The sequence below is a fragment of the Arvicanthis niloticus genome, chromosome 3 (assembly GCF_011762505.2).
Source record: "Arvicanthis niloticus isolate mArvNil1 chromosome 3, mArvNil1.pat.X, whole genome shotgun sequence".
Classification (NCBI taxonomy): Eukaryota; Metazoa; Chordata; class Mammalia; order Rodentia; family Muridae; genus Arvicanthis; species Arvicanthis niloticus.
In genome coordinates, this window is record NC_047660.1 from 3,959,888 (window position 1) to 3,985,778 (window position 25,891).

General features: G+C 43.8%; 1 protein-coding gene across 8 annotated transcripts in view; it reads right to left on the bottom strand.

Moving 5' to 3' along the window:
* The window catches only part of Mbnl2 (muscleblind like splicing regulator 2), a 158,171-nt gene that overhangs the window by 20,885 nt on the left and 111,395 nt on the right, over nucleotides 1-25,891 (bottom strand). Inside the window, exons 4-9 of one of the 8 annotated variants that reach the window (XM_034498652.1) lie at nucleotides 24,884-25,084; nucleotides 21,129-21,392; nucleotides 14,551-14,604; nucleotides 13,710-13,863; nucleotides 7,000-7,035; nucleotides 5,615-5,709 (exon numbers count right to left, since the gene is read on the bottom strand). In XM_034498652.1, the coding sequence (XP_034354543.1) occupies nucleotides 5,615-5,709; nucleotides 7,000-7,035; nucleotides 13,710-13,863; nucleotides 14,551-14,604; nucleotides 21,129-21,392; nucleotides 24,884-25,084 (804 nt within the window). The remainder of the gene's footprint in view (nucleotides 1-5,614; nucleotides 5,710-6,999; nucleotides 7,036-13,709; nucleotides 13,864-14,550; nucleotides 14,605-21,128; nucleotides 21,393-24,883; nucleotides 25,085-25,891) is intronic. The other 7 variants (XM_034498656.1, XM_034498654.1, XM_034498650.2 and 4 more) reach the window with 7 other exon arrangements.

Here is a 25,891-nt window from a genome sequence, read left to right on the forward strand (position 1 = left end):
CACCAAGCAGCTCAAACTAAGCGTACAAGCAAGATAGTTAAAGTGGCTAAACCAGCCAAAGCTGGAAGGCGGAGGCCTCTCTACCCAGAATGCAGTGCACAAAGGGTGGAGTCTGATGGTTTTCTACCCAGCATGCAGTGTGACAGTTTGTAGTCTTTACTTTTTTGGTGGGGATAACATCGACCTGGGACCCAGTGCTATTTTTGTTGTTTTTTTGTTTTCAGCTCTCAGGCACGGGCAGACTTGTGAGAAAGGAGTGTTTGGCAGCTCGATCCTCTGCACGGGGGGCTGGGGGGGGGGGGCGTCCACTCTGCTGTGTATTCCAGGAGGCAGAACTGACATAAGCCTACCCCTCCCACACTGGGCCCTGCAGAACCAAGATACTTTCTTGTGAGACAAACACAGGCCCTAAAATGGGTCAAGTGATGAATAGTGGAAATGCTGATGGCCTCCTACATTTGTCTGAATATAGTCCCAGCAGATGGCACTGAATAACAGAAATCCTACAAGGCCGATCTGTGATAGCGATGAAGCAGCATCCTTACCTCCGCGGCTTTTGTTATGTCCCAGTGGCCATGAGGGTGAGTAAGGCCAGGTAGGTTTTCCTTAGAAGCAGCTCTGAGAACGGCCAGTTAAAACACAATGGCTGATCCTGGTTACAGGCAATCATACTATTTTTCTGGTAGAATAGTATTGAGGTTGAATGTCAGATGTAAAGCACCTAAAACTTCGTGTCTGAAAAACGAAAATCTCCAGCCTATCAGATATTTCAGTAAAAAGATAGGGGTGGTGAGATGGTTCATCAGGTAAAGGCACCCGGTGCAGAGCCTGATGGTCTGAGTTCAGCCCCTACATCCTAGGTAGTAGAAGGAGAGAACCAACTCCTACAAGTTGTCTTTTGGTCTGTTGAGTGAGCTTAATCTTAGGAGTTACAGCGGTGTGATGAAGTGTGAAGGCCATAACCACGAACTGGCATGTTTTGGAGACGTGATTGTTCACACCACGTTGGAAACATCACGTGACTTTGGTTTTGAAGGTAGCGTGGGCACTCCAGGGAGTCCTGATATTTAGACTGTAATCCTTTTTCTCCTAGGCATCCCACAAACCAGAATGAACTGGTTTATCCTGTTCTACCCACGGAACTATAATGCAGAGCCAGAGACAGTGGGATCTCTTCACAGTTGAGGGGAGTCTGTGCACCCCTGTGGGGTTCTAGGCTGTGGCAGTTTTCCGTAACAACTATGCCGTTAGGCACACTGGATGCACGTGACCAATGAAGCCACCAAGCTACTGCTCTGGGAAGAACTCAGAGCCTAGAAGTTACTTCCTGTGGTAACCTTTCATGCCAGCCCACATCTCTTCCTGCCACCTGACAGCTCTTTGGATAGGTTCTGTCACAGTGTGAAGGTGTTCTGACATCTGTCTTTGGCTGTAAGTTGCTCTCCTATGTAACGTGCAAAGGCGGGGCTAAGGGAACCCTGGCCAGTTGCCACTGTTCTAGTTCAGGACCTTGTTAAAATGTTGAAACAGTCTCTGCAGACTCTCCCACCTCAATCCAACTGTCTGGTCTTCTTAGCTTCTGTTCCCAAGACTATTCTGCCTGAGATCCCTAAAGTGGACAACAAGGGGCAGACAGTAAGGTGAATGCCCACCTGCAGTCAGACATACTTGGGGCCACAAACATACACCGACCAATCCAAACATTGGCTTTATTCCAGCTAAGTTCTGTGTCCCTCCCCTCCACTGTACCTGTGGACTAACGTGTAAAATATGTTTGATTTTGAAAATCCAAACCCCTAAAAACAACTGGAAGCACAGTTCTGTGATCACTTCAGTTGCAGGAGTCTTAACCCACATCTGTCTTTCATTAGACAAAATGTCTATAATGAAAAAAACTAGGTAACCCCCACACTAAGTTGTTTACACTGCATCAACTCCACACATTCCAGTCCTGTGACTAGGCTGCAGCCGAGTCACTTGCACGTTATTTCACTTTTTTACAATTTCTTTTGTTGTTGTTGCCAAGCATTGTGACACTGAAAGATGTCAGTCAACACGTCTACACAGGAGAAGCTCTCACAGCCGGCTCACTGAGCCTAGCTAACTCACTGCTAGCTAACTCTGTTAGATTTATTCTTTACATCACAGATAATGCTCTCCGGTCCTAGCATCACCTAACCCTAGCCCTGGTGAGGTTTACTGTATAATTTCTACACCTGACCTGGCGTTCATCTAAGTAGCTGGCTTCTACGGCCACACTCATCTTCCCAGTTCCGTGTCCTCTTCAGTCGGAGACATCAGCCAGGCCGCTTCCTCCTCCCTAAAGGACTTGAGTTTACAGTGACCCCTGACTGACAGTTACGTTGTGAGACGTGACTTTTGAACATTCATTGTTGTACAGAAGGCAGCAAACTGTGGACAGAAGGAAAACTGTGCAGCCCAACTGCCCGCTGTAAACCCCACCAGGCCATTTATGAGCCGTGTCACTTCGGTTAATGCAGGTAATTGTTTCAGTTTTACCATCTACAAAATGACAAAGATGAACATTTTACCAGTCTCATAAAACCACAGTGAGGATCCAGGGGTATCTATTTTATACACACACACACACACACACACACACACACACACACACAATGTAGGAGTCAAGCTATGTAAAATGAGCGAACATTTAGAATCATATATGCTAGGGAGTAAGTGGTTTATATTATTATTAATATTATATATAATATATTGAGATTAAAAGATACTAAATCAGAAAATGGGTCAATAAATTTGCTTACTTTTTCTTACTATGTATTCTTAGAGCTAAGGATCTATTTCTTAAAAAAAAAAAAAAATAAAGTTCCTGGAATGTATTTATATTCTGTCTTTCTCAAACTGCTAGTCTAAGGTTGAGAAACTTTTTCCAGGCACCTAGGCTGAAGCTATGGTTACTGATTGGTGGTGTGTTTCCCAGGGCTGGTGTAAAATGCTCTGGGTGGAGGCTCCTCCCCCCACACCGCCCCCCAGAGGGTTCCGGTGGGTGTATCCTCTTTCTCCTTCAATCCCTTTCATCTAATTAGGAGTGCCTATGAAGTTTTCAGTATTTGAAATGGCAATCTGAATTAGCCAAAACACGGTTGAAACGCAACTGCATTCTGTGGCAAACACAGATGGCTCTTGAAGGACTAGAGCAGGGTGCCTGTCACTCAGTGGGCTCCGCCCTCCGCAGCCCCGCCCCCACTTCCTCCTCCCTGCAAAGGGCTCACAAATCTCCAGGTTCATGAACTTTTATTGACTTTTGTGGGTCACACGGGCCTGGTTCGACTGGCGTTTACAGAGCGAACTTTAACTGGATGATTATCTGTTATTCCAGTCATCAGCCACCTCCGAGTTTCCCCGCTCTTGGTGCTTGGAGATCTTTGGTAGTTGATTGGCTCTTCAGAGTTCATTGAGCTAACTAACGAATATCTTATCCGAAAGCTTATACTGCAGTGGTCTGCTTTTCTGTGCTTTCTCCCCATGTGTAAGCAGACCTTCACGGGAACTGACACCGCATTTCTCTTCACCATCAGTGTGCTGCACTGGGGCAACGACTGTCTTAACAAACCACAACGCTCAGAAGGAGTCTAGGACTAGGGCAGCCACTCATGTCTCTTCCAGTTTCCCTGCTCCAGGTTAAATCGAAGTTAACCTTGTCATTTCCTTTATCAATCACACCCTGAAGGGGCGTGCTTAGACTTCCCGCTGCCCTGTATCCTTTCTTGCACAACTAGATAAGCCTCTCTATACCTTTCCCACTTTAGTGCTTTCTACAAACAGCACTGAGGAATCCTGGGCCAGGTATCACTTGCAACTGCATGTACAAGTAGATGCAAGCAGGGACTTACCCTTCAGTGCTAAAGCATTTCTTTACCTTGCCTTTACCTCCCCCCACCCCCATCCCTACCCCCACTTTCTTTTAGGAAAGATGTCTGAGGATCAGAGATGCTCAACCCATCATAAATGTGGAATTTTACTGTAGCGGGCACTCCTATAGGATAACAAAAATGTTGTTTCCCTAGGAAGGGGATTTTCTAACAAACTGGATCAACCTCACAGAAACCTGGTTTTGAGAGGCAGGACTTAGCCTCACAAAGTAGGAGTCCAGATTCCCCACACCAAGTGAGTGGAAAGGGCTTTGAACCTACTTAGAAGGGTGCAGAATCTCTCTCCTGTCTCCCATCCCTGTTTAAAACCTTGAAATCAACCAACCAACCAACCAACCAACCAACCAACCAACCAACCAAATAACAAACAGATATCAGGTCTTCTGGGCTCAGGAATTTATTTGCTGCTCTTTGTGATACTGGTCTGGGAGCCAAGCTGGCACTCATGAAGACCAGAGAGGTGGTGACTGTCCTATTGTCTCTGCAGTTCCCTAGCCTTGTGCAGCCTACTTCCCATAAGTCTGCTTTATCCGGACACAGTAGGGGGTAGCGTTTATTCTTGCCCTCCAGGGCAGTCCCCCCTCTCCTTTAGAGCAAGCACAGAGCACTAGGGTCACAGACTCCTGCAGGAGGTGAACCTGTCCTGCCAGCTTGCAGGCTGAAGCTTGGAAACAGCCATCTGCACCCTGGCACAACCTCTCCCAGTGTTTAACTTACCATTTCACCTATTTGCCTGGCCCTCCTCCAAGGGTCTCAGCCTACTTTTTTATTTTTTTTTAAATAGTCCTTTTCACCCTTTCTCAGCATGGTTGAGTTTATTTAAAACAAAACACACACACACAAAAACAACAACAAACCCCAAAAATTATTCTGTGAAGGGAGGGCCTCCGTGTGGAGGTGATTTCCTAGGTGCGATGAGAGGGTAGCCCACCATCTCACACTTGTCCCTTGTGGCCGGCAAGCATGTATGCAAACTGGCTAGGCAGGGTCAGGGACACAGTCAGTTTGTGACCACAGAGCAGGAGATAGCCCACTGGCTCTCCCCAACGAGGGGCATCCCCAGGTCCTAGTGGCACATGCATTAAGCCAACATAATACACTCTCATATTCCGTTAAAGCCAGCTGTGGGGAGCCCAGCACACTGGTAGCACACTGGTCTCTTAGGGTGACGTGGCTCTTAACCAGATCTGAACACATCTTCCATGGCATTCTGAGTCAACACCTGTGACTAAGGTCGGTGTTCATGAGAATAATTCGGACCTCAAATTTGACATTTAGGGTATGGGTGGAGAATTTCCCCTTTTCTCTCACCACCGAATGAGCCGAATCAGAGTGGAGCTGATTTGGGAGCACCCACGGGAGTACGTAGTTCTACATTCCTTACGTGGTAACTCACAAACCACTGGATAAGCAACACTGTACTAAAAGGAACTTAAGCCTGTCAGGTTAATTACACAATATTAGGTACGGAAACAAACAGTGCAACACAAAACATAGCTACATCATTATTTGCAGTAAATGTTAACTCTAAATAAGTGCAACCTGTCCACAAATGCTTGCTATAAACTAATTTAAAAAAAAAAAAACAAAATTTGATGGATAAACATGAAAAAAAAATTCTCACCGAGAATTTTTTTTTTTTAAATATCAGCACTCATTTAGAGTTCGGGATTTGTGAAAGAAAAGCTTTAAAAGGAGCAAACCTGATTGGCTGTGGCTGTTGCTGCGAAGGGGACACTTGTTGCAGGAGTTGTTGCTGCAGAGACAGTGGCGGACGTAGCGCTGTGCATCATGGGTACTTTCAGGAGGGGAACCATGGGAGCAATGAACAGGAGGGTGTAGCATTATGGTAATAGAAGTGGTATTGGCATGGTGAATATCAGAGCAGCAAGCCATCATGGGTTAACCAGCAGATGGCATGCGATCACAGTGCAAAGCAAGGAAGCATGGGAGAGAAATAAAAAGGGAAAATAGCTTATTACAAGTACAATTAAAGGAAGTTTTCAAACATAATCAGTGATTCCCAGAAAGGCCAAAGCACATCGCTTTGATTGATGTATTTATAAACGTTTTGTTTTCAACAACAGAGCCATTCCCAATTCAGAGGACGACATCGTGACCATAGCTATTGCTGTTTCTCAAAGCATGATGGGTAATATCCAATGAACCAAGTGAACTGATTATATAAATTCCAAAACATCACGGGCTCAGCAGGCCTAATTTACTCATCAATTATGATTATTCGCCAATTGTGATTAAACCAAAAAATATTTTTCTCTTAAATTTGGAAGCACATCTGTAACGTGGAATTTCAGTGACCCCATGTTTTACTTCGGTCACTAAACAGTGAGGCAAAAGAAATGGCTTCAGTGTAAATTCTAGAGCAGTTACTATGAAGTAACCAGATTCATTTAGCTAGTGTTTATTTTCTGAACTGGTAAGTGAAATGGGTCAGCTGTCCTGACGACAGACTTGGGTGCCAAGGCCCTGACTTCGAGAAAATGTTCCACTATCAAAATTCCCCATCTAAGGGAATGGGGAGGCACAAAAATAAACAAAGCAAAAACAAATCAAGAAAACCAAAGCCATCACCAATAACTCTACCCTCTATAAAGATAAGTAAGCAGGTAATTCAGACACTTGGTTTCAAAATACATCCATGTATAATTTTTTTTTTCCAAAAATAAATACTTCTGGGAAACTCTGATAACTCTAACACACAGCAAAGAGGAGATAAAGGCACACCACTATGAAACTTTAAAACATTGATGAAATTAGCCTGCCTCTGCTTGCCTCATGCTAAACCAGATAAACTATAAAGAGAAACAACACAAATCATTAAAAGAAAAAGCACACTTGCACTTGTGGAATTTCGATAGTCTCTGTGGTGATCGTTCTAGCATTGAGAGGTCACATTAAAAACCATCACTCTCTTAAATACACAAGCATAGCTTACACGTTAACTCTAAAGCCATTAAGCTTTCAGATCTACTTCCTAAAGCATTTTCTACTGTCTCTGAAATAAACGTCAAACAGTGAAGGCATTGCACATCATATAAAAGACAAATAAAAAAAGGTTGAAACCTACCAATACTGGTAGCGGGTGTCATGCACAAAACTGACCCTGAAGTCATGCAATGGTGGGGAAAAGGTGAATAAAAGGGAAAGAAACAGGTTAGCGGTTTAGAGTTAACATCCAGAGTGAGATCGAAGCACAAGGAGGTTAGTTCACACAGTTTTTAGGGCCGTTCACATCGTCAGTATAGCAGATAGATCCAACTTACTTAGAAGCCAATAAGATTCCAAGCCCCACTCTCTGAGTGCATGAGCACTCTCCCCTTCTACTCTAGGTCAACATGACCCTAGGGAGGATGGCATGTGATGATACAACTGTGTCCTTCTCTGAAGACCTCAAAGGATTCTACACACATGATCAAGTTAACCCTGTCAGGTGGAGAGTAGGTATTTTACAGATGAAAAAATCTGAGGCACAGTAACTCCTCCAAGGTCAAGTGTCAGTGTGAACCACGGGCAAGGCCGGAAGTAGAGTTCCATGCTAAATCCAGGCCAGAGCTGATGCTCTCCAGAGTGAGGTACACTCCGGGGTGCGTGCGCCAGGCGCGCATGATGTTGAGTGATGAGATGTGTGTTGTGTTGATAGCAATGTGAAAAGAAGAATAGTGAGTTGAGATTTCACATCCTCTAAATCAAAGCCCTGGCGGGCAGGGCGGGGAACTCTCGAGCAACACCTTGTGTGCTAGAAATATAGATGGAGTCTTCTGGATGAAATTGCCGCACAGGCCTGGGATATATTCTGGCTGGGAGACTTGCCGTGACCAAGGGGTAGCACATAACAGTGAAGTCTATAAGTACCATACGAGCAAATGGTGGAGGTCTGGGAGCACGGTAGGACCCTGGTGAGGGATTTTGATCATGGCCATTTCAAGGAGGCTCTGAGGGATGGAAGAGTCAGGGAGTGTTGACTGGTGACTGGGCTAGTGTGAGAAGGAGAGTCAACTTCAGTGCTGCTTTGGGAAGAGCTATGTTATCCGTGAATGGTCTTAATGATGTACACGTGTCATGAAATTCTGATGCAAGTCAGGAGGGCAGAGAAGATGTATTGGGAGCTCTGAGGGGTGTCTGCCACTGACTCTGTTCCTCAGAATGTAAACAAAGGCAATATAAGGATTCTTGGAAACTCGGGGTCATGGAGGTGTCAGAGTGGTGTCCTTAAATGAAGGTAGGTGCATCTGCTGAAGGTCTCAGGACTACGAGCTGAGATGTCAGACGTGAATCTGGAAACTCAGTATCTTCATTCACATTCATAAGGACTTCTTGACTGACCTACATTTGACCAGGCTGGCATCACTGATTTAGGAAAAGGCTATCCAAGCAGGCTACTGCTGGCTTCTTTCTTTTATTTATTTGTTTTTTTTTTCTTTAAACCAGAGATGTGGCAGTATATCCAATTTGGCACACACACCGAGACACACACAGATGTGCTCACGTGCAGCTCACACAATCTCCTCCTCCATCCCCCTCTGTATACTTCCAGAAACATATGGAAAGTTCCCTGCATCACACTTTAATTTCCTTGCTCCTGCCTGCCCCTCAGTCCTTCAATCCTCTTCTAGCTGGTTTCATTCTCCATCTGTTATACCTTCATCCACAGTTTCCAGGACATTTTGCACTTGCCTACACCTTGCATACTAAGCAACTTTCTTTCTTTGAATTCTTAGACACACACACACACACTTCTAAAAGCCTGTGCTGAATTCTCTCTATATATATGTGCTGGAGTTTCTAAGAGCCTGTCCTGGGTCCTTTTTATTTAATACTTTTTTCCTGCTCTATAGATCTTCTATGAGTGTCTCAGCTTATCCATTCCAAAGCTCTCAATGATCTCAAGGTTTCCATGTTTTATGTTCTGCCAGACTGAAAGTGTCTCTACCTAACTGTTCTGGCCTCCCCACCTGGGTTCCACGAGGGTCGCCAAGGGAACATGCTAAGCTCTGCTCTTACCCTCCTGGTCTCCTCCACATCTGGAAACACATGACAGATATTGTTACATGTGTGATGCTTCAGCTCAACTGTTATGTGATGCCATTTTTGCCTCATGCTAGTCTCAGGTCCAACTCCCTGCTGAGCCAGCACAATGCTGCTTCTGAGCAGGCAAGGACCTGTCTGCCTAGCCATGAATTCTGCTGCTCTGCAAGGTCCCATCCACTACTAATATCAGCTCTGCAACAGCATCCTGTCCAGCCGTTCTGTTCCTCCCAGCTCCTGGCTCCACTCTGCTGCCACAGTCACTCTACTTCTGGGAAGGCTTTGCTGCTTTGAGGATGGAGACTCTTCTAGCCCAGGCCCTGACTACCTCCCCACTGCAGCCCTCCTCCCTGGTACCAAGGTCCGTCTGGATGGGCCTTCATTGCTTTCAACTGAATACTTCATACTTTTAATCTAATTTTGGGGCCCCCTGCCCCCAATCTAGAATACTCTTTAACCACTTCTTTCTTTCCTCAGGTGTCAAAGTATGAGTCATGTCTTCAGAAAAAATCATCTCATCTTAATTTCCCCATCTCCCCCAATCACCTAAGTCAGTTTCTGTCCACATTTCTATTTAATTATTTGAACTCTTTGCCTTTTCAGTCATACTACTCTAAAATTTAATAACCTATTTATATGAGTGTTTAGCATCTTTCTCATTATGCTGTGGACTCAAAAAGGCAGAGATCTCATTTAACTAGATGCACAGGGCACTTTGGGGTACCCCTGTTTTGGGGTCAATGTTCCAGCCCACTGTAAAAAGCACTTTTGGGGAAGCTTATTCCTGAAAGTTATTAAAGAGTCTAGTTTGTAAAATATTCCACTTTAGAGTTAACCATGCTAGGCTTCAAAGTCACTTCTGAAAAATCCCCCTTTATTATTCCTGTGTTCTGTAGTGAACAGGTTTTCTCAAGGGCTTCCTGGGTTACACTTTGTGAACCTTCAGAAACTGCTCCTGTAGCTCCAGAGAGCAGTGTGTCACTCTGGCTTGTGTTCTGGATGTGGGAAGTGCTTGACCATGCTCCTTCACTGGGCCCCTCTCTCTGCCAGCCAAAAGTGATGTGTACATGGGACACACGGAGCTTAGGACATGTGAATTGCTCTCTTAATGCCAGATTCTGGTTCTGCTCTGCTTTGCAAGCCGTGTCCCACCTTTTACCTAGTTCTACCCTCTTCTCTTCCCACAGATCCTGCGAGTAGTGTATGCTATTACTCCAGGGAACGGTGCTCCATTCTTCAAACCCTCTCTTGTCATACCTGTCCAGTACGTTCTTCCCCTAACAGTGAAATCTTACCTCCCCGCTTAAAGTCATTAGCAAATTCTTCTGCTTTGGAAAATCTCCCTGCTCTGTATTGTTCATGCCTGCATCTGCTGCCTCTCACCCTTCCTCCCTTCAACCCTCTGTCTCGTCCTTCATACTGTAGACTCTGGTTTTTACCCACCTCTGGGCCCCCTTACATTTTCATTGTGTGTCTGCAACTCAGACCATAACACATGCTTAAGGAATGCTTGCTGAACCAAATAGAGTCCATACGTTTTGAATTTAGGCAGGCAGTTTCCACTGAAGGTGAACAAACCTTTTTACAAGTGTGTGAGAAACTTTATGTAACATTTATGGTTTCTCATTACTCAGAAATGTCTGGCCTGGAACCTTCCACACACACTCCCAATGTAATGAAGTATTTTAAGGAAGGGCTCTGCCCTGTCTTTATTCTGACCTGATCAGATACTCAGGATGTATTCATACTCAGGAGCAGATTCACCAGGATGCTGACACTCTGAATAAATTAGCATCTCAAACTCGTGCTTCCTCCCTCTACTGGACAGATACTTCATCTCAAGCCTCTGTGAGTCAAAGCTAGCTGAATAATTCTTAGTTGTGTGCATGCCGCTTTGTAGTGTAAACACAGCCTCAGTCTTTCCATCTGTAAAATGCAAATAACTTCTCGCCACTGACAGAACTGTGTTGTCTTGAAGAACAATCACAGTGTGTTCAAAAATACTTAGAGTAATTCAGAATAAACTTGTCACAGAGATGCCCAGAGCTGCTTATCACATGGCTATTTCTGAGACCATGTGTGATTTTTCCACTTTCCTATCATAGCAAGGGAAATGTATAAACTTCTTGGTTAAAATAAATTCTATAATTTTTTTTTAAAAGAAAGAAACAAAAGAGAAAAATCCCACCCACCGTGGTTGTGGGGAAAAATCCCATATTCTGTATCTTACATCAAAATTTTAAAGCCTAGAGGCAGATTTCCTAAGGTCCAAATTCAAGTCATGTCAGTGGGAGGATTTTAGTACATATTAAAGTTTTGCTATGCATGCCCTTTCACTGTAGGTAACCATCCAAGAAGACACACGCAAAAAATGCTTTCGATCCATATGTATGAAAACTGCTTATGTAAAACATTAACAGAAAGATTAAAAAAAATGTTCATTGAAAATACCGGGTTAACCATCTGCTAAAAATCACCAAACAGTGTCATCATCAGATCAGCAGAGGTTTAAAAACAACCAGGGTAATTAATTATTATCGCTGTCATTTTTGATATAAAGTTGGAAACATGGTTTATAAGAAAGATTCCCTGAAGAAACAAACAAGAAAGCCTACCACAATGGTGGAGACTTTTCTGTGTGTATGATTGGGTAAGAACTGATGCTGAATTTCTTTTAATAAAATTATCTTCTCTTCTATCACTTCAGAGAAGTGTAGTGAATTTCTTGGAAGTTCAAATACCACTCCAGCACACAAAATTCACATGGTTATCCACTGTGATCTTTATAGCATATAGCAAATACGTTATAAACAGCTGTAATTCACAGAACTAACCGGGTTATAGTCCACCTTTAGGCTTCCAAGACTACAGAAAGTTGCCACCACAGTTGAGCTGTTCCCAGGGAATCCACCAGAGGGCGAGCAGACCCAGCCCAGCTAATAGGGACTATTTATCATTATGTATCCACAGTGTTGGGTCACTGCTTAAGCTATGCTAGTCACTCTCCCTTAGTAAATACTTAAGGACGGCTTTACAGAATCTTAGAGTAGGGACAATTTTGATGTATTAGCCAACCAGTCCATACTGGATTGGGGTACTCCACACCCTGTAAAGGGCCTCACTGGTATTCCCAGGAGATGGTAACGTCTGTATTACCCGTTCTTCAGAAACAGACTTGTCTTTCATAGTTTTTCATTCAGCATTTTTTTCTGTCTCTTAAAGTATATAATGGGCACAAGGTCTACAATGGGACGCTTGTAGTAACCATACAGGATGCTCAGGGTGAGCTGCCCTGCTGGTAATTATGTTATTTCAGCTGCGTTAACAATCACAAATATGGCTAAGCTATGACAGCATGGAATGCTATCAATTAAGGTTGCAATGGGGTAAGATATGAAAGTATTTTAATATAGATTCAGAACTCATGTACTTTCTGACAGTGCATTTCTATTAATATAAATAGAGTTTCTCGGTTACTAATTCATTTAAAATACTAATTCATGTAGGTTACCATTCATTTATAGTTTTTATACAAGGACTGTTACTGGAATAACTAGCTACTTCCTAAACTAGCACATCCTAACGCTCATAGGCTATGGACTCTAAGATTAATATATCTAATCACATTGATAGTGGCACTGCGATGGACAAAGAATATGGGCTTGGGAAAACCCGGTGGATGTTCCTTCCAATAAGGTTTTAGTCACAGGGACTAAAAGGTAAAGTTGGTCAAGCAAGGAGGACCATGTTCTTGAGGGTGTGTGTGGGGCGTGTTCGGGGGTGTGTGTGCATGTGGGCTGTGTCTGCCGTCTCTGAACTGGGTAAAATATGGCAGGCAGGAAGGGGAGTCAGAATGGGTAAGTGTTACATTGTTTTTCTTCACCTGATTTGATTTTTCACGCCACTTCAAAAGCAAAACCCCACTTGAATCTGATTTCGGGGAGAAGTCTGTAGACTCCATGTGGGGGCCAATGGCGGTGGTGTAATGTTGTGTAAATGGAACCAGGTACTGGAATACCAGCCTGGCGTTTGTGTCAGCTCTGCCACCTTGGAAAGTCACTTCTCATTATCCTGGGGGCCTCAGTTTTCTCATTTGTAAAACAGTCCACTGGATGAGGAATTCATGAAGACCCTTCTGCCCGTGAGACCCTGTGGTTAACAGACGGTCTCCAGTGAGTGGTAGGCTAAGGGGCTGGAGCCCCTCCTCTTATCACTCATTGGCTTGGAAACGGAGGACAGGCACTCCAGATAGTTGTGAACTTGGTGAGAGTGGAGAAGGATGAAGAGAGAGATAGAATGGATATAAAAACACGAGCAGAAGATTGCTTTCATTCCAGTAGCCTTAGAATTTTTAGTGCTCTGAATAGAAGCAGGGAAAAAATGGTTAGTATTTACTGGAATTTATATTTTTAGGTCATTGAGTGTTAAGGACAAATTTCAATTATCTCCTATAAAAAATCTTGCTTACATAAACTACTTTATGGGCCTTGTGTAAACAGAAGAGACCCAAAGCTTTAACCGGCTCCCTGTCTCTCAAGCTAAATCCCACCAAACACTTGGTTTTAGAATGCTAACTGCCTTCAGTTATCAAAGCAAGGTCGACAGGTCTAGGTAGCCAGGGCTGTGGTGGGCCAGGCTGTATTTGCACCTTCTAAATGCAAACTAGATGCCACCAAACAGCTTAAAGAGATGAGAAGAAAGCACATGACCGGAAGGACACAGGACACAGACATGGACAGTAAGGGCACGTACCTGTGGGAATAAACGCCGTGTGTTGCTGCAACTGTGCACTGGTCAGAGCCTGCTGGTAGTGCAAGACGCTGGGGTTGAAGACCGTGCTGGCTCCGTTGCTTTTTTCAAGTGCTTGTCTCTTTGGTAAAGGATGGAGAGCACCAGGAGGGAAGGCCTGGAAGTGAAGAATTCAATACGATGTGTACAACTTAAAGCAAGCCTGTGTTCCACGTCCACAGAGCTCACCAACTGCAACATTCTTTTTTCTTTCTTTCTTTCTTTCTCTCTTAAAAAAAAAAATGACAGCTAAAGAGATGCCTCTGCCATGCACCTTAATTTAAACAGCGGCAATGTCGAATGAGTGAGAATTTGTTATTGAGAGCGGAAGCATGAATTCTGTAACCCAAAAAGAGTAGCATCTCAACTAAGGAACAGAAAAACTATCAAGCAACAACAATGGAAAAAATGGCTTCAGCTTTTCTTTTTTCTTTTTTTTTTTTTTCAAACAGGTTAAACTACACTAAGGGGGAAAAAGAAGCATTTGCGTTATTATTAATATCTATTCTTTAACTGAATGGCAGTTTCTTAAATTTAAAGGTTATTAAGAATTACAATGAACATCTTTCTGAGTCACATGTTTTAAATTTGCTTCACTCTTTTGGAAAAGGTATTATTAAAATTTTGTTAGATTTAATATTTATTTCCCAGATTACATATGCAAATGAGATGACTAAACACCTTATTGAATTCCTCCATTTTAAAATTAATAATAATGATTGGCTGCAACCAGTATTTTACATACAAATCTCAGCTGGTTCTCTGAAAAGCTACATGCAAAGCGAAAGGTGAAAGGTCAAAGTACCAGGTCTACAGTTGCTTCGAGAGGTCGCTTCAGAGCTTTGGCAGTCGACTGAGTCTTTTAATAACAGGCAGCGAGCACATGATGGCAGTGGGCCAATGGGATTCAAGCGAATTAACATACAGGTAAACAGCAAGCAGAGGTGCATCATGGGAACGGCATTGCATTGTGGATAGGTGAGAAGGAAAAAAATATTCTGAATGCAATATACAACGTACAAAACACTAGGCATGCACAACAACAAAAATGTTCTCTAAAGAAATGAATATTACACCTTAAATTAGTATCGAAGCAAAAATGCATCTACTATACCTTAGTTAAAGGCATATAAGAGAGTAAAATACAGATGTTTGAAATTCAGGAAAGTTAATTAAAACAGCAGCTTGCATACACACCATAAGCACTTTTTTATATTGCTTCGGGGGGGGGGGGAATGCAAAACTTTTAAGGACCGTAGGGCTGGAGAACATCTGATAAGTTAGTTCCAACATAAAATAATGAAGAAATCAAGTACATCCCAATTTTTTTAAAAAAATATTTTTTTTCATTTAGCTATGTTTTGATTCAGATTAACCTAACAAAATGAAGTGGCAAACTGAGACAAAAAAAAATTCAGGCAAAAAATATTCAAACACAAGGTTATTTACGCAAAACGGTTTGGGTTTCGGTTGTTATTTTTTGGCTGAATCACATGGGAGATTGCCTCAGTTCCTGCCTTCATTCTGCTAGGGTGGGTCTCGGCACGTGGGTGAACATCCCAGACCTCGGACAATTTGAATTTAAACAGAAACTTTCCCAGTGTTTCACTTTTACTCTGCTTCATTTCTAAATACTAACTTATCATCCGTTCTGTTTCTACCACATTTGAAATGATAATTTATTTCAAACAACTTACCGGATTATATTAAGAAAATACCCTTTAAGAAGGCATTTCATGTCCTTGGGTATTAAAATGATCTCTCTTTAGTAATACTATCTGTACTTTTAGCTAGATCAGGGGTTAACCAGTTGATGACAAGTGGGACTTTCACTAGAACAAGCAGCTAAAATGGCAGGGAACAGCCTTCAGACAAGCGGGGTGCTGCCTTCAACTTACGACCTATACTTCTAGGAAGATGGCTTCATTTAAACAACCAAGGTAGTATTGGATATGGATTGATTTAGACCTCAATGAAAAAAAATCTCTTCTTTCTGGTTGTTAAAAGGTGGAAAAATAATATGATAGGATTCTGTGAAAGTAAAGAAGTCAGGAAGCAGTTTCAGTGCAAATGGGAACAATGACCATCCCCCTTTGATGGTTACACAATAGGTAAATCCCCAAGGTTTGTCTGACAGAATTCAGTCTGAAGTTCTGTGGGAGAAAGGTAGTGTTTGGAACAAATGGGGACGGTGCTCTGCCCTCAGGACAGGAACAGTTAATGATATTTTCCTTGGCTAATGTAGGGTTGCTCATCATTCCATGATTCAGGATTTTTAAAAAAAAATGTGAGAGGAGATAGCTTAGGAGCTATGGAACTTGGAGAAAGAGACTAGAAATAAAGTATAAAGAGCTGTAGGCACAGAATCCCCAACAGGGAATAGAATGTTTTAGAAGGCAGTTTGGATAAAGGTCATTGAATAATAGGAAACTGATTTTAAAAAAATAGAATATTGAAAGTAAAAACAGCCCAAACTCTTAGATATTTCTTTTTGTTTTGTTTTTGAGACAGTCTCACTTTTTAGCCCAGACTGGCCTTGAACTCACAGCAATTTTCCTGCATCAACCCTCCAGAATGCTAGGATTAGAAGCATGGACCACAATGTTAAGCAACTCCTGAGTATTATTAAATGTAACTTCGGTAAACGTCCATGACTCCATTCTGCTTAGAATCTTTCCTCCCTATACACTTTCACAAGGTTAACTAGTGCAGGGTCTGCTTGATTTCATTCATTTATATAAGTGTGTGCACCTCTACACATATGCAAGACGGCCCATGTGGGGCGGCAGAGGATGATCTGTGGGAGACAGCCATCCTCCCACTGTGTGGGTCCTGGGGACTGACCTCGGGTCATCGGGCAGTAAATGACCACTCACTGGGCCTTCCCGCTGGCCCTCACAGGCTTGTTGTGGTTTGTGAGCCTCAACTAATCTTGGTTCACTGAAGAGGGCTGCATGGTTGCTCTCGAAGATCACTGGGATGCTATCAGCTGGCAGAGCCCAAAATCATTCTTTCCTTAACTTTCAGTCTCAAGTTTCCCACTTTCCCAGCCCTTGGGATTTAGGAAACAAATTTCCTAGTGGGTGGGTCTTTTTTTGACTTGCCTTTTAGAAGAGTCTTCAAAGGCTGGTATAGAGGAACAGAATTTTAATGCAACAGAGAATCCTTTAATGAGTTTTCCAAGCAGAATAAGCACTGTTAGACATTTCTTTTCATGGCAGCCATAAGGATGTTTAATGGTCTGGTTTGTTGTTGTTGTTGTTTTCTTTTAGGTTGTTAAAACCTGAATTTTACACGTTAGAGTAACTTAGGAGCTAGTGTAAAGTAAGACTAGTGGCATTTCTCTCTTTTCTACTGCATAGTATATTTCTTTTATTCAATGCAATTTTCTTCTAAGATACATTGAGATTCATACATATCAAGGCTTTATATAATGCACGTACAGCACACACACAGACTGTTTTTAAACAGCCTGTGTAGATAAATAATGATGTCACCACAGGCTTGCTGGCACACAGATACCGCACCACGTGAGAATGTCTGCACTGAATGTTCACCTGCAATGAGCAACTGACCTGCAGGCTCAGACTTCAGCTCAGGGATGGAGCAGTCCTTTGGGTGGTGGGAGCCTGTTTGGCACCAGTGCAAGAAAAGGCAGTTTAACCAGAACCCTACTGCATGCCAGACACTTGGGCTCTTTTCTTGCTTGTCTCTCTATGGCTGATCCTCTACCGCCCAGGTCTGAACAGATGGACACAGGTGACAGGACTTTATGAGAAGCTGAGATTTCTTTTTCAGAGTCAAGAAACCATCACACTGCAGGTCAAGGTGAGAACAATTGTCCATGCCAGCATTAGAGGTGAGGACCAGAGAGGTCAGGAGAGCCAGGGGAAACAATCAGAAGTGCTGGTTTACTGGTCATAAGATGAAGCAGACAGAAGTGTGGGTTCGGAGTTCCGCTGATGGCAGTTTGTCCTATTACCAGTTCTTCCCATTGCCCTCCATCTTGGTTTATGTGAACAAAGACTACACGTGAAGATCAAATACTCTTTGTGTTAAAACTATCAAAGGGCACCTCCAATGAGCTCACATCGGGTCTGAAAAATTCTTGTGAGTGAGATGCTCATATTTTAAGAGGTATCACGAAAGAATAAGGCTCAAATGGTAAAAAAAAAGCTTTGCATTCTTTCTTAATGCCTGACTATTTAAAATAAGAGGGACGATCCCTGGGCAATAATAAGAACCTACAGCATAGAAGTGTGCCACCTTCGGCTAAGGGAGTCGGCTGAATGGGATGTTAACGTTTTCAGTTGCACCCAGTTCTCCATTTGTCCTCTAAATAAGGAAATAGAATAATAGACTTCCTGCACTGTTCTGGCTAATCTTGCCTGTATGGTTCATCAAACCTAGGCTGGTTTCAAATAAGCCCCTCACATTAACTCGAAAGACATGACAGATTCAGTAATCTTCCCATCACTGTCACAAGGGAGCTGGCATTGTTCTGAAACTACATTGCTTTCGGCCGCCTCTGAAGATGTTTCGAAATCCTGTGACTGCTCAGCACTCCAAATTTGGGCACAGTGTAACAATCCAAGAAACTATGGTAACTGACTCTCACAGCATCTACTGCAGTAACCTTCCTGCATTCTGATGAGCTTACGTGAGAATGTGGAGGAGGGCCCGAGGCAGAGCTCAGCTGTGCCTTCACACTGTGGGGCTTTGGGTAAATGGACACTTCTGCTCATGTCTCTACCACCCTGAGTCACCTACTGCCAACATAGATTCAGTACACTGCCCCTTCAGGACTGAATTTGGTATTGATTGTGTGTATTGGAACTCCTGACTTCTAGGATGATACCACAGCATGATAAAGTCAGGGCTGAGCATGATAGTCACCCTGACTACCGTGTTTTTAATCTCCACAGGTATTTGAATGAGAGGGGCAGATATTTCCAGATTCATCTCCAGCGCTCATCATGTGAAAGACGGCCACTGTGACCCAGGGTAATCGGCTCCTATCACTTTGACCATAGAGATATAGCCACAAAGACAAATGGCAATGATTTTCCCCCTTAATTAGAGCCTCTGTCGAAACATTGTTTCCTCTCTCATCTGTAAGAATGTATCCTTACAGATGGCTGTGTCATGAGGAGAGGCTAACCTCAGAGAGTAGAAGTAGCAAGCCAAGGGGGATGGAAGGGAGAAAGGGAGACAGATCTGATAGCTGCCCCCAGCATTCCCAATCCCCATCTTTCTCTCTTCCTTGAAGGTGTTACATGATGCAGAAAAGTCAACTTGGCCAGTTAAGCAATTGTCTCAATAGCAGAGTCCTGGTTAGGCCCTAGTCCCTAGTGTGGCTTATAAAATGAATGCCCTGCAGGAACATGACATTGCTGGCCAAGAATCAAAACGAAGAGTGGTAAGTTGGGGTTGGTCTAAAGAACTGACTACAGAGAAGACTCTCACCGAGTAAGACACTCACTAAGTAGATGGAAACCGAGTCTTCTACACTCACAGACTTAAAGGACTTATTTTCTCTAAAGATAATTTACTTTCATATAGGTTGAATTATGTGTTTTTAATTTTTGCATCCTTCTCCCTTGTTCTCAAGTATACTGAGGTTTAGGGTTTTACTTCCATTAAGCCCTTAATGGGAACATTTCCCTCTCACGTGGATGCATTTGGTCCCACGTGTACAGGAAAGGGGTGATTCAGTGTACTGTCTGAAAACTTTGAAAGGACACAAGACACTAGAGAGATAAAAGTCACTTGCAGTGCTCTCGGAGACCAGAAGAGGGCGCTGGGTGTCCTAGTACCAGAGTTAGAGATGGTTGTGAACCATGTGGGTGCTTGGGATAGAACTTGGGTCCTCTGGAAGAGCAGCCAGTGCTCTTAACCACTGAGCCATCTCTCAAGCACCTTGACTATGCTTTTAGGTGCCTTTCATCTCTGAAGTCCTATCTATTCTTGCCCAGGGCCCATTGGCCTCTGTGTTCTTCCTTCCCCCACTCAGACCCCCTGGAGCCCACCATGCTTCCCATTTTGTGGCTGACGAGCGCAGGTGCTCACACCCTACATGCCAAGCTCCTTGAGGGCAAAGCAACCAGCCTCATTCATTCACTCCACCCAGCAGGTGCTTGAGGGCTGGCGGGCTCTAAATGGGTTCTAGGAGTGGATGTGATGTGCCCACTGTACATTTAAGACTTCTGATGAGCCAGATGTCTTGCTTTAAAGTAAAGTCATTAGAAATGTCTGCCACCTAGCACCCAGGTTCTCAGCTGTGGGTGTGCACCGGAATTGAGTTGCCCGGGAGATTTAGGGCCTGGGAATGGCACATCCTTCCCAAACCCTTCAATTGATTCCTAAACACACCTAAGTTTGAGGAGTGGTCTGGTCATGTGATTCTCAAATGTCAACACGCATACAAAACACCTGGGAAGCTGTAAATGGTGTGTGTGTGTGTGTGTGTGTGTGTGTGTGTGTGTCTGAGGATGTGTATTTGCTAGGAGTCAGAACCACCCCCCCCCCCAGCTGTTGTGAGCCACCTGCTGTGGGTGCTGGAATCCAACCCCAGTCTTCCCAAAGACTGCCCACACTTAACAACTGAGCTATCTTTCCAGGCCCTAAATGGGAATTTATTTTTTAAAAATTAAACTTCTGATCCTAAGACTCTAGGTGAGACTTAAGATTCTGAAGTCTTCATAGGCTCCCAGGTGATCAAAATGACAATGCTTCCTGGGCCAGGGGGGCGGGGGGCAGCTGGAGGCTGTGAGATTCAGGAGTAATAGCAACATTGGTTCCTGAGGAACAGTGAGGAGAATTAAAGGGCTAGCCTGGGTTATAGGTCTTTCAGTTCGTTTGTTTTAGGGCCAGATAGCTCAATTCCATTTCATCCTTTCCTGAGTTGTTGCTGTGCTTGAAATCTCGGAGTTGTTAGCAGGCAGCACAGCCAAAAGAAAATGAGAGGAGAAGCTGGTGACTGAGAGGGTCACTGATTGCTGGGCATCTTTGAGGGTCACCCTTTTTTTCCCAAACTGACTTCAGCAGTGGGCTGTACCACTTGCTTTGTCTGCTTTCTGAGTTTCTGCTGGTCTCCTGGTTCACTGCAGTGAGGATGGGAGCGGCTGAGAGACCAGATTGCAGAGGGGACGGAGCTCACTGGCCGGGTTCCCTGCACCTTGGGGATTTAGTTATTGTGAAGGGAAGGAAGGGCAAAACAGAACAAAACAAGAAGGGGTGGGGGATGACAACAGAGCTTAGGCAGCGGAGCAGCGGGAATGGCAGCCTTGTCTCCCAGCTGTCCGAGGCACAGCTCCTCCCCACCCGCAAGCACCACCCGCGGCCTGGGAGGCGCAGCGGTGCGGGCGCGGCCCGCGCACTTACCATGACTGTGGCCGCGGCCGCGGCTGCCTGGGCGGCCACCGCGGCCTGGTTGGCTTGGTGCTGCGCAGCTTTGATTTTGGCCTGCAAGTGTGCAGGAGGGTGAAAATATTTGCATTTCTCCCTCATGCAACGCCCCTTTATGTAATCCATACAAACGGTTACGGTGTTGTCATTTGTGTCGATCATGGTGCTGTCTGCCGGGTGTGCAAAGCGGCAGTCTGTCTCTCCCCGGGCACAGTTTCCTCGCTGGAACTCCCTGCATACCTGAGACAAGGGGAAAGAGCAGAGCGCTGCAGAAGAAAGCCTGGTGGCCATCGCGCCAACGGAGGGGGAGGAAGGGGAGGACCAGGAGCAGGGAGAGGGGAAGGAAGAGGAGGAGGAGGAGGAGGAGGAGGAGGAGGAGGAGGAGGAGGAGGAGGAGGAGGAGGAGGAGGAGGAGGAGGAGGAGGAGGGAGGCGATGAGGAAGGAGGATAAGGAGTTCCCTTCATGCTATCTTTAGATTTAGAGGGTAAAACTGTTATGATCTAGAACCCAAGTTACCAGAATTGCTAAAGAATTAATTTGGGTTTTGTTTTGCCCCCTTTTCTAAGGTGAATATTGAAATGGAGGAATTAATCTGAAATCTGTTCTTTACCTAAAACAGCAAAGGAAAAATAATTGAACAATGACACGGCTGTTCCTGCAAAGTACTGCATATTTGTTTCCATTGCTTACTTATGTCTTTGAATGCCTGTGTGGAAACAGTTTTAAACACGTGCATACATCTACCTATCATATAGCACACACATCTGTCTATCAATGAATCAATCAGTCATCTATCGATTGTCTTCCCACCTTCCTTTTTACTGTGCTTATGTGGCCACAGTTATGTAATTCACACACGCACTATCTTTTCATTTTTCATATTTTTTTCTTCTCTCTCCTCCCCTCCTTCCCCCTTTCTTCCCTTCTGGTTCTCTCTAGTCACTCTATCCACCTATGTCTTACAATGCTTGTGTGCTGGTTCGTTCGTTCTCTCTCTCTTGGGTATCCCTACTCTGATAATATCTCTGCAGTGCTATGTACTCCTGGTACAGAGGACGGTTAGGCTGTATACAAGCTACCTCGCTGAGGATGGGGGCAAAAGCTCCTGACTGTGAAGATTCCTGACCTCCCCCATTCTACGAAGGAATCACAGGTAAAAATCACCAATCGCAGGACATCACTTAGCGCTTGCGACATCAAAACTTTCATTTTAAACTCGCTGCAGCATTCTTAATCGCTCCCAAAGAAGAAGAAAGATTAAAAAAAGAGAGAGAAATACAGAAAAATATAGCAAGAGGAAAAAAATGAAAACAAACAGAAGGAACAGAGAAGTTAGAAGCGTGGATCTCAAACAACTGGACCTCTTTATCCTCTGATCCCTGCAGTGAGCCAAGATTTTACTATATAGCTGCATTCTGTAGACATTGAGTACACTTTATTCTAGATGGTCTGAAATAAGAAAAGCCTACATATATTACTTATATAATCTTTATATCATCTCTGATATAAATATCAGCAGGAAAGAGCCCAGAGAATTGTGGAGTTGCTTCGTTTGGGCTCTAGTCCCATAACCAATAAATGTAAGCACTGGTTTGTTTCCTGGTCACCAGTGCTGAAGGGACAGAGATATGAAGGTCAAGTATGTGGCAGTCTGTCATTTCTCAGAAAGTATTTCACTGACCTGTGGCCATGCCAAGGTGACAGGTAAGTAGAGTCTGAATCTCAGACTTGTTCCCAATTTCTTCCTGTTTGGGTACTGGCCAATGTCTCGCCAACAGTTACAAACATTTCTAAACTAAAATCTAGTCAGATATTCACCTAGATTCTGGTTTTGCTCATTCTGTTTTTCAACAGAATCTCATGGAGCCGAGGCTAGCTCTGGAGTCACCATGTAGCAAGCAGAGGCAGGCCTCAAACTTCAAGGCTCTGCCGGGCAGTGGTGGCGCACACCTTTAATCCCAACTCTTGGGAGGCAGAGGCAGGTGGATTTCTGAGTTCGTGGCCAGCCTGGTCTACAGAGTGAGCTCCAGAACAGCCAGGGCTACACAGAGAAACCCTGTCTCAAAAAACAAACAAACAAACAAACAAACAAACAAACAAACTAAAACAACAACAACAAATCCCCAAGCCTCTTCCTCCCAAGTGCTGGATCACCACATCCAGGGTTATCGAAGCTCTGAGTCCTGGCTATCTGGCCCTATCAGGTATAGCTGGAGTTCACAGATGTTCTGTGTGCAGTCAATGTCCTTCCTGTTATGTAATGGACAAAGACTGATCTGTTAAGGTCATCTGCGAGTCGCAGGTGCCTTGTCTACCAATCCTGTAGAAAAGACCTTTAGTTCCCAGCCCTTTTCATTTCATTTGTTTTTTGCTGTCATATCCTGAGCACCTAAGCTTCCTCAGCCCCAGCAGGGGGAGGTCACAACACTTCCACTCTCAGAACAGATCTCAGTTGCCCTAGGCTAGCCTAAAGTTTCCCAAACATTAGTGACTAGTTTATATTCTCTTCCTCTAAAGATCCATATACTCTGGATACACTCAGTGAAAAAAAAATGTAGTTTTTAAAATATTTGTAGTTTGACATCCTGAATTCTAAAACATTTGCCAGGGGCCTAGCAGTAAACATTTCTTGCCCCGAAGATATATCTGGTTAGTTTTTAAATGAGTGCACACTGGAAGAAAATTCTTTAACAGGTCTGTATTCTAAGCATCCAGAAATTACCTAACAATTCTAACCAATAATGGGGTTAAAGGAAGCCTTTCAGAAATCTATCAGAATCTTTACATAACCAGATGAAACGCCCCATTGCCTATCACAGGGATAGTGAGGCTAGACTGATAGGAAAGCCCCTGGCTCCGATTAAAGAAACATTTTACTCAACAAAGTCCGGGATGATTTGCCTGATCCAAGTGTAAAAGTGTAAGAGTGTATGTGTAAAAACACACGCACTTCATCTTTTTGAATATTATAGAACATTCGGATTTAAAGACAACATACCAATAACCAAACTGACTCAGGTTATACTTTCTGCTACTTACCAATAAAGCCATTAAGACACACGACAGCATCCATACCTGATTCATATAACTGTTGGGGGATCAAGTCCTATTTACTTTGTTGAAATGCTCCCATCTCCCTGACCTGTTGGGCTTCTGACCATTTCCAGAACGTTCTGGAGTCCGCTAAAAGCTCGTGCTGCTAAGCACAGCATGTAAGACCAAGAGCTAACTCTATGGTTTACACCCTGATGACATCCATATTCTATTGCTGGATATTTAGAGTTTCGAGACAGGGTCTCGCTCCATAGCCCACAGTGACCAGGAACTTCTCTGTAGCCTGCTGTGGCCTTGAACTTGTGGCAAGCTTCTCACACCAGCTCCCTGTGCTGTGGTTACAGACACAAGCCACCATGTCTAGCTTAATGTGTTATTCTTACACATAAAACCTAAGCATCTGACTTTTTCTTAAGCTGTTCTTTGTCTCTGGGTTAATTTCCTTTATACGAGACATTAAGTTTGCAGCACGGAATTTTGAGTACATGGAACTGCAGCAGTGTGTGCACGCACATGGACTTTCTGCAGGATGAAGTTATTTCACAAGCATCTATCCATTCTCTCTCTCTCTCTCTCTCTCTCTCACACACACACACACACACACACACACACACACACACACACACACACACTTCTATCATCAACGCATCTCCAAACACAAACATAATTGAAATACCTCCAGTTTATCAGTCCTGAGAAGTTTCTGAGTTGCCGTTGAGCCCGGGACAGTGACTGGTGGACTTCCGGGAACAATGACAGGTGTGGTGGGTAGAACCTCTGTTGGGACTAAGCCAACTCCAGGGGTGACAGGCGCTAAGTAAGGAGCAAAACTAATGGCCGCATTCGTCCCTATGGTGGGACCTACAGGAAACGTGGGCTGTCGGAGGAGAGCACAGGAAACATGCTTTTAGTGCAAAACTTACCAGCAAGTGTCATTTGAGCAAGAATTCACAGTCATTAATAAATGCGGAGAGAAATGTATCCACTGCCTAGAGTATCCTTCATGTCAGTGACACAGTTCAGCTCTGACACGCAAATTTCATTAATCACTCCCTCTCCTATTTTTCTTTTGCTCCTCAGAAATGGAGACATTATACATCCACTCTTGACAGAACCATATGAACATATTGAAGAACATCAGAGAAATCCAATGCCGAGGAATGAGTTAAACAGATTCTTCCTGTAAAAATGCTCTCAACAAATGAAAATATTTATTTCTGCCCAAATTACCTATCATTCCAAACTAGTGAGTGTTCTACTCCCAAGGCAGTAGGACCTACAGAACATAGACTGGTCATCTATGCGTTTTCCTATAGGTCTCTACAAGGCACATAAATATAGATGATCACAGCTGATATTCAAGTTGGCCAAATTCACATTTTCAAGCAGTGGAGCTTCCTCGAGATTTATCTTGTTCAGATGTATCAACATGTTTCAGCCTTTCATCACTAACATGTGCATCCCCAACACAGAAGCAGTTTTCATGTGGACCTACTATGTGCTGCTCTGCCCTACTATGTGCCAACATATCCTTTCATTCTTCAAAGGCTGGATGGGAGAGCTTGTGATTTCAACCAACCAGTTTCACACATGACTGTTGAAACTCAGTTTTATTTCCTGGCCACACAATCTGAAAAGCCATGATAAGCACATCCGGTCCCTAATTAAATGTGTTTTTCATCAC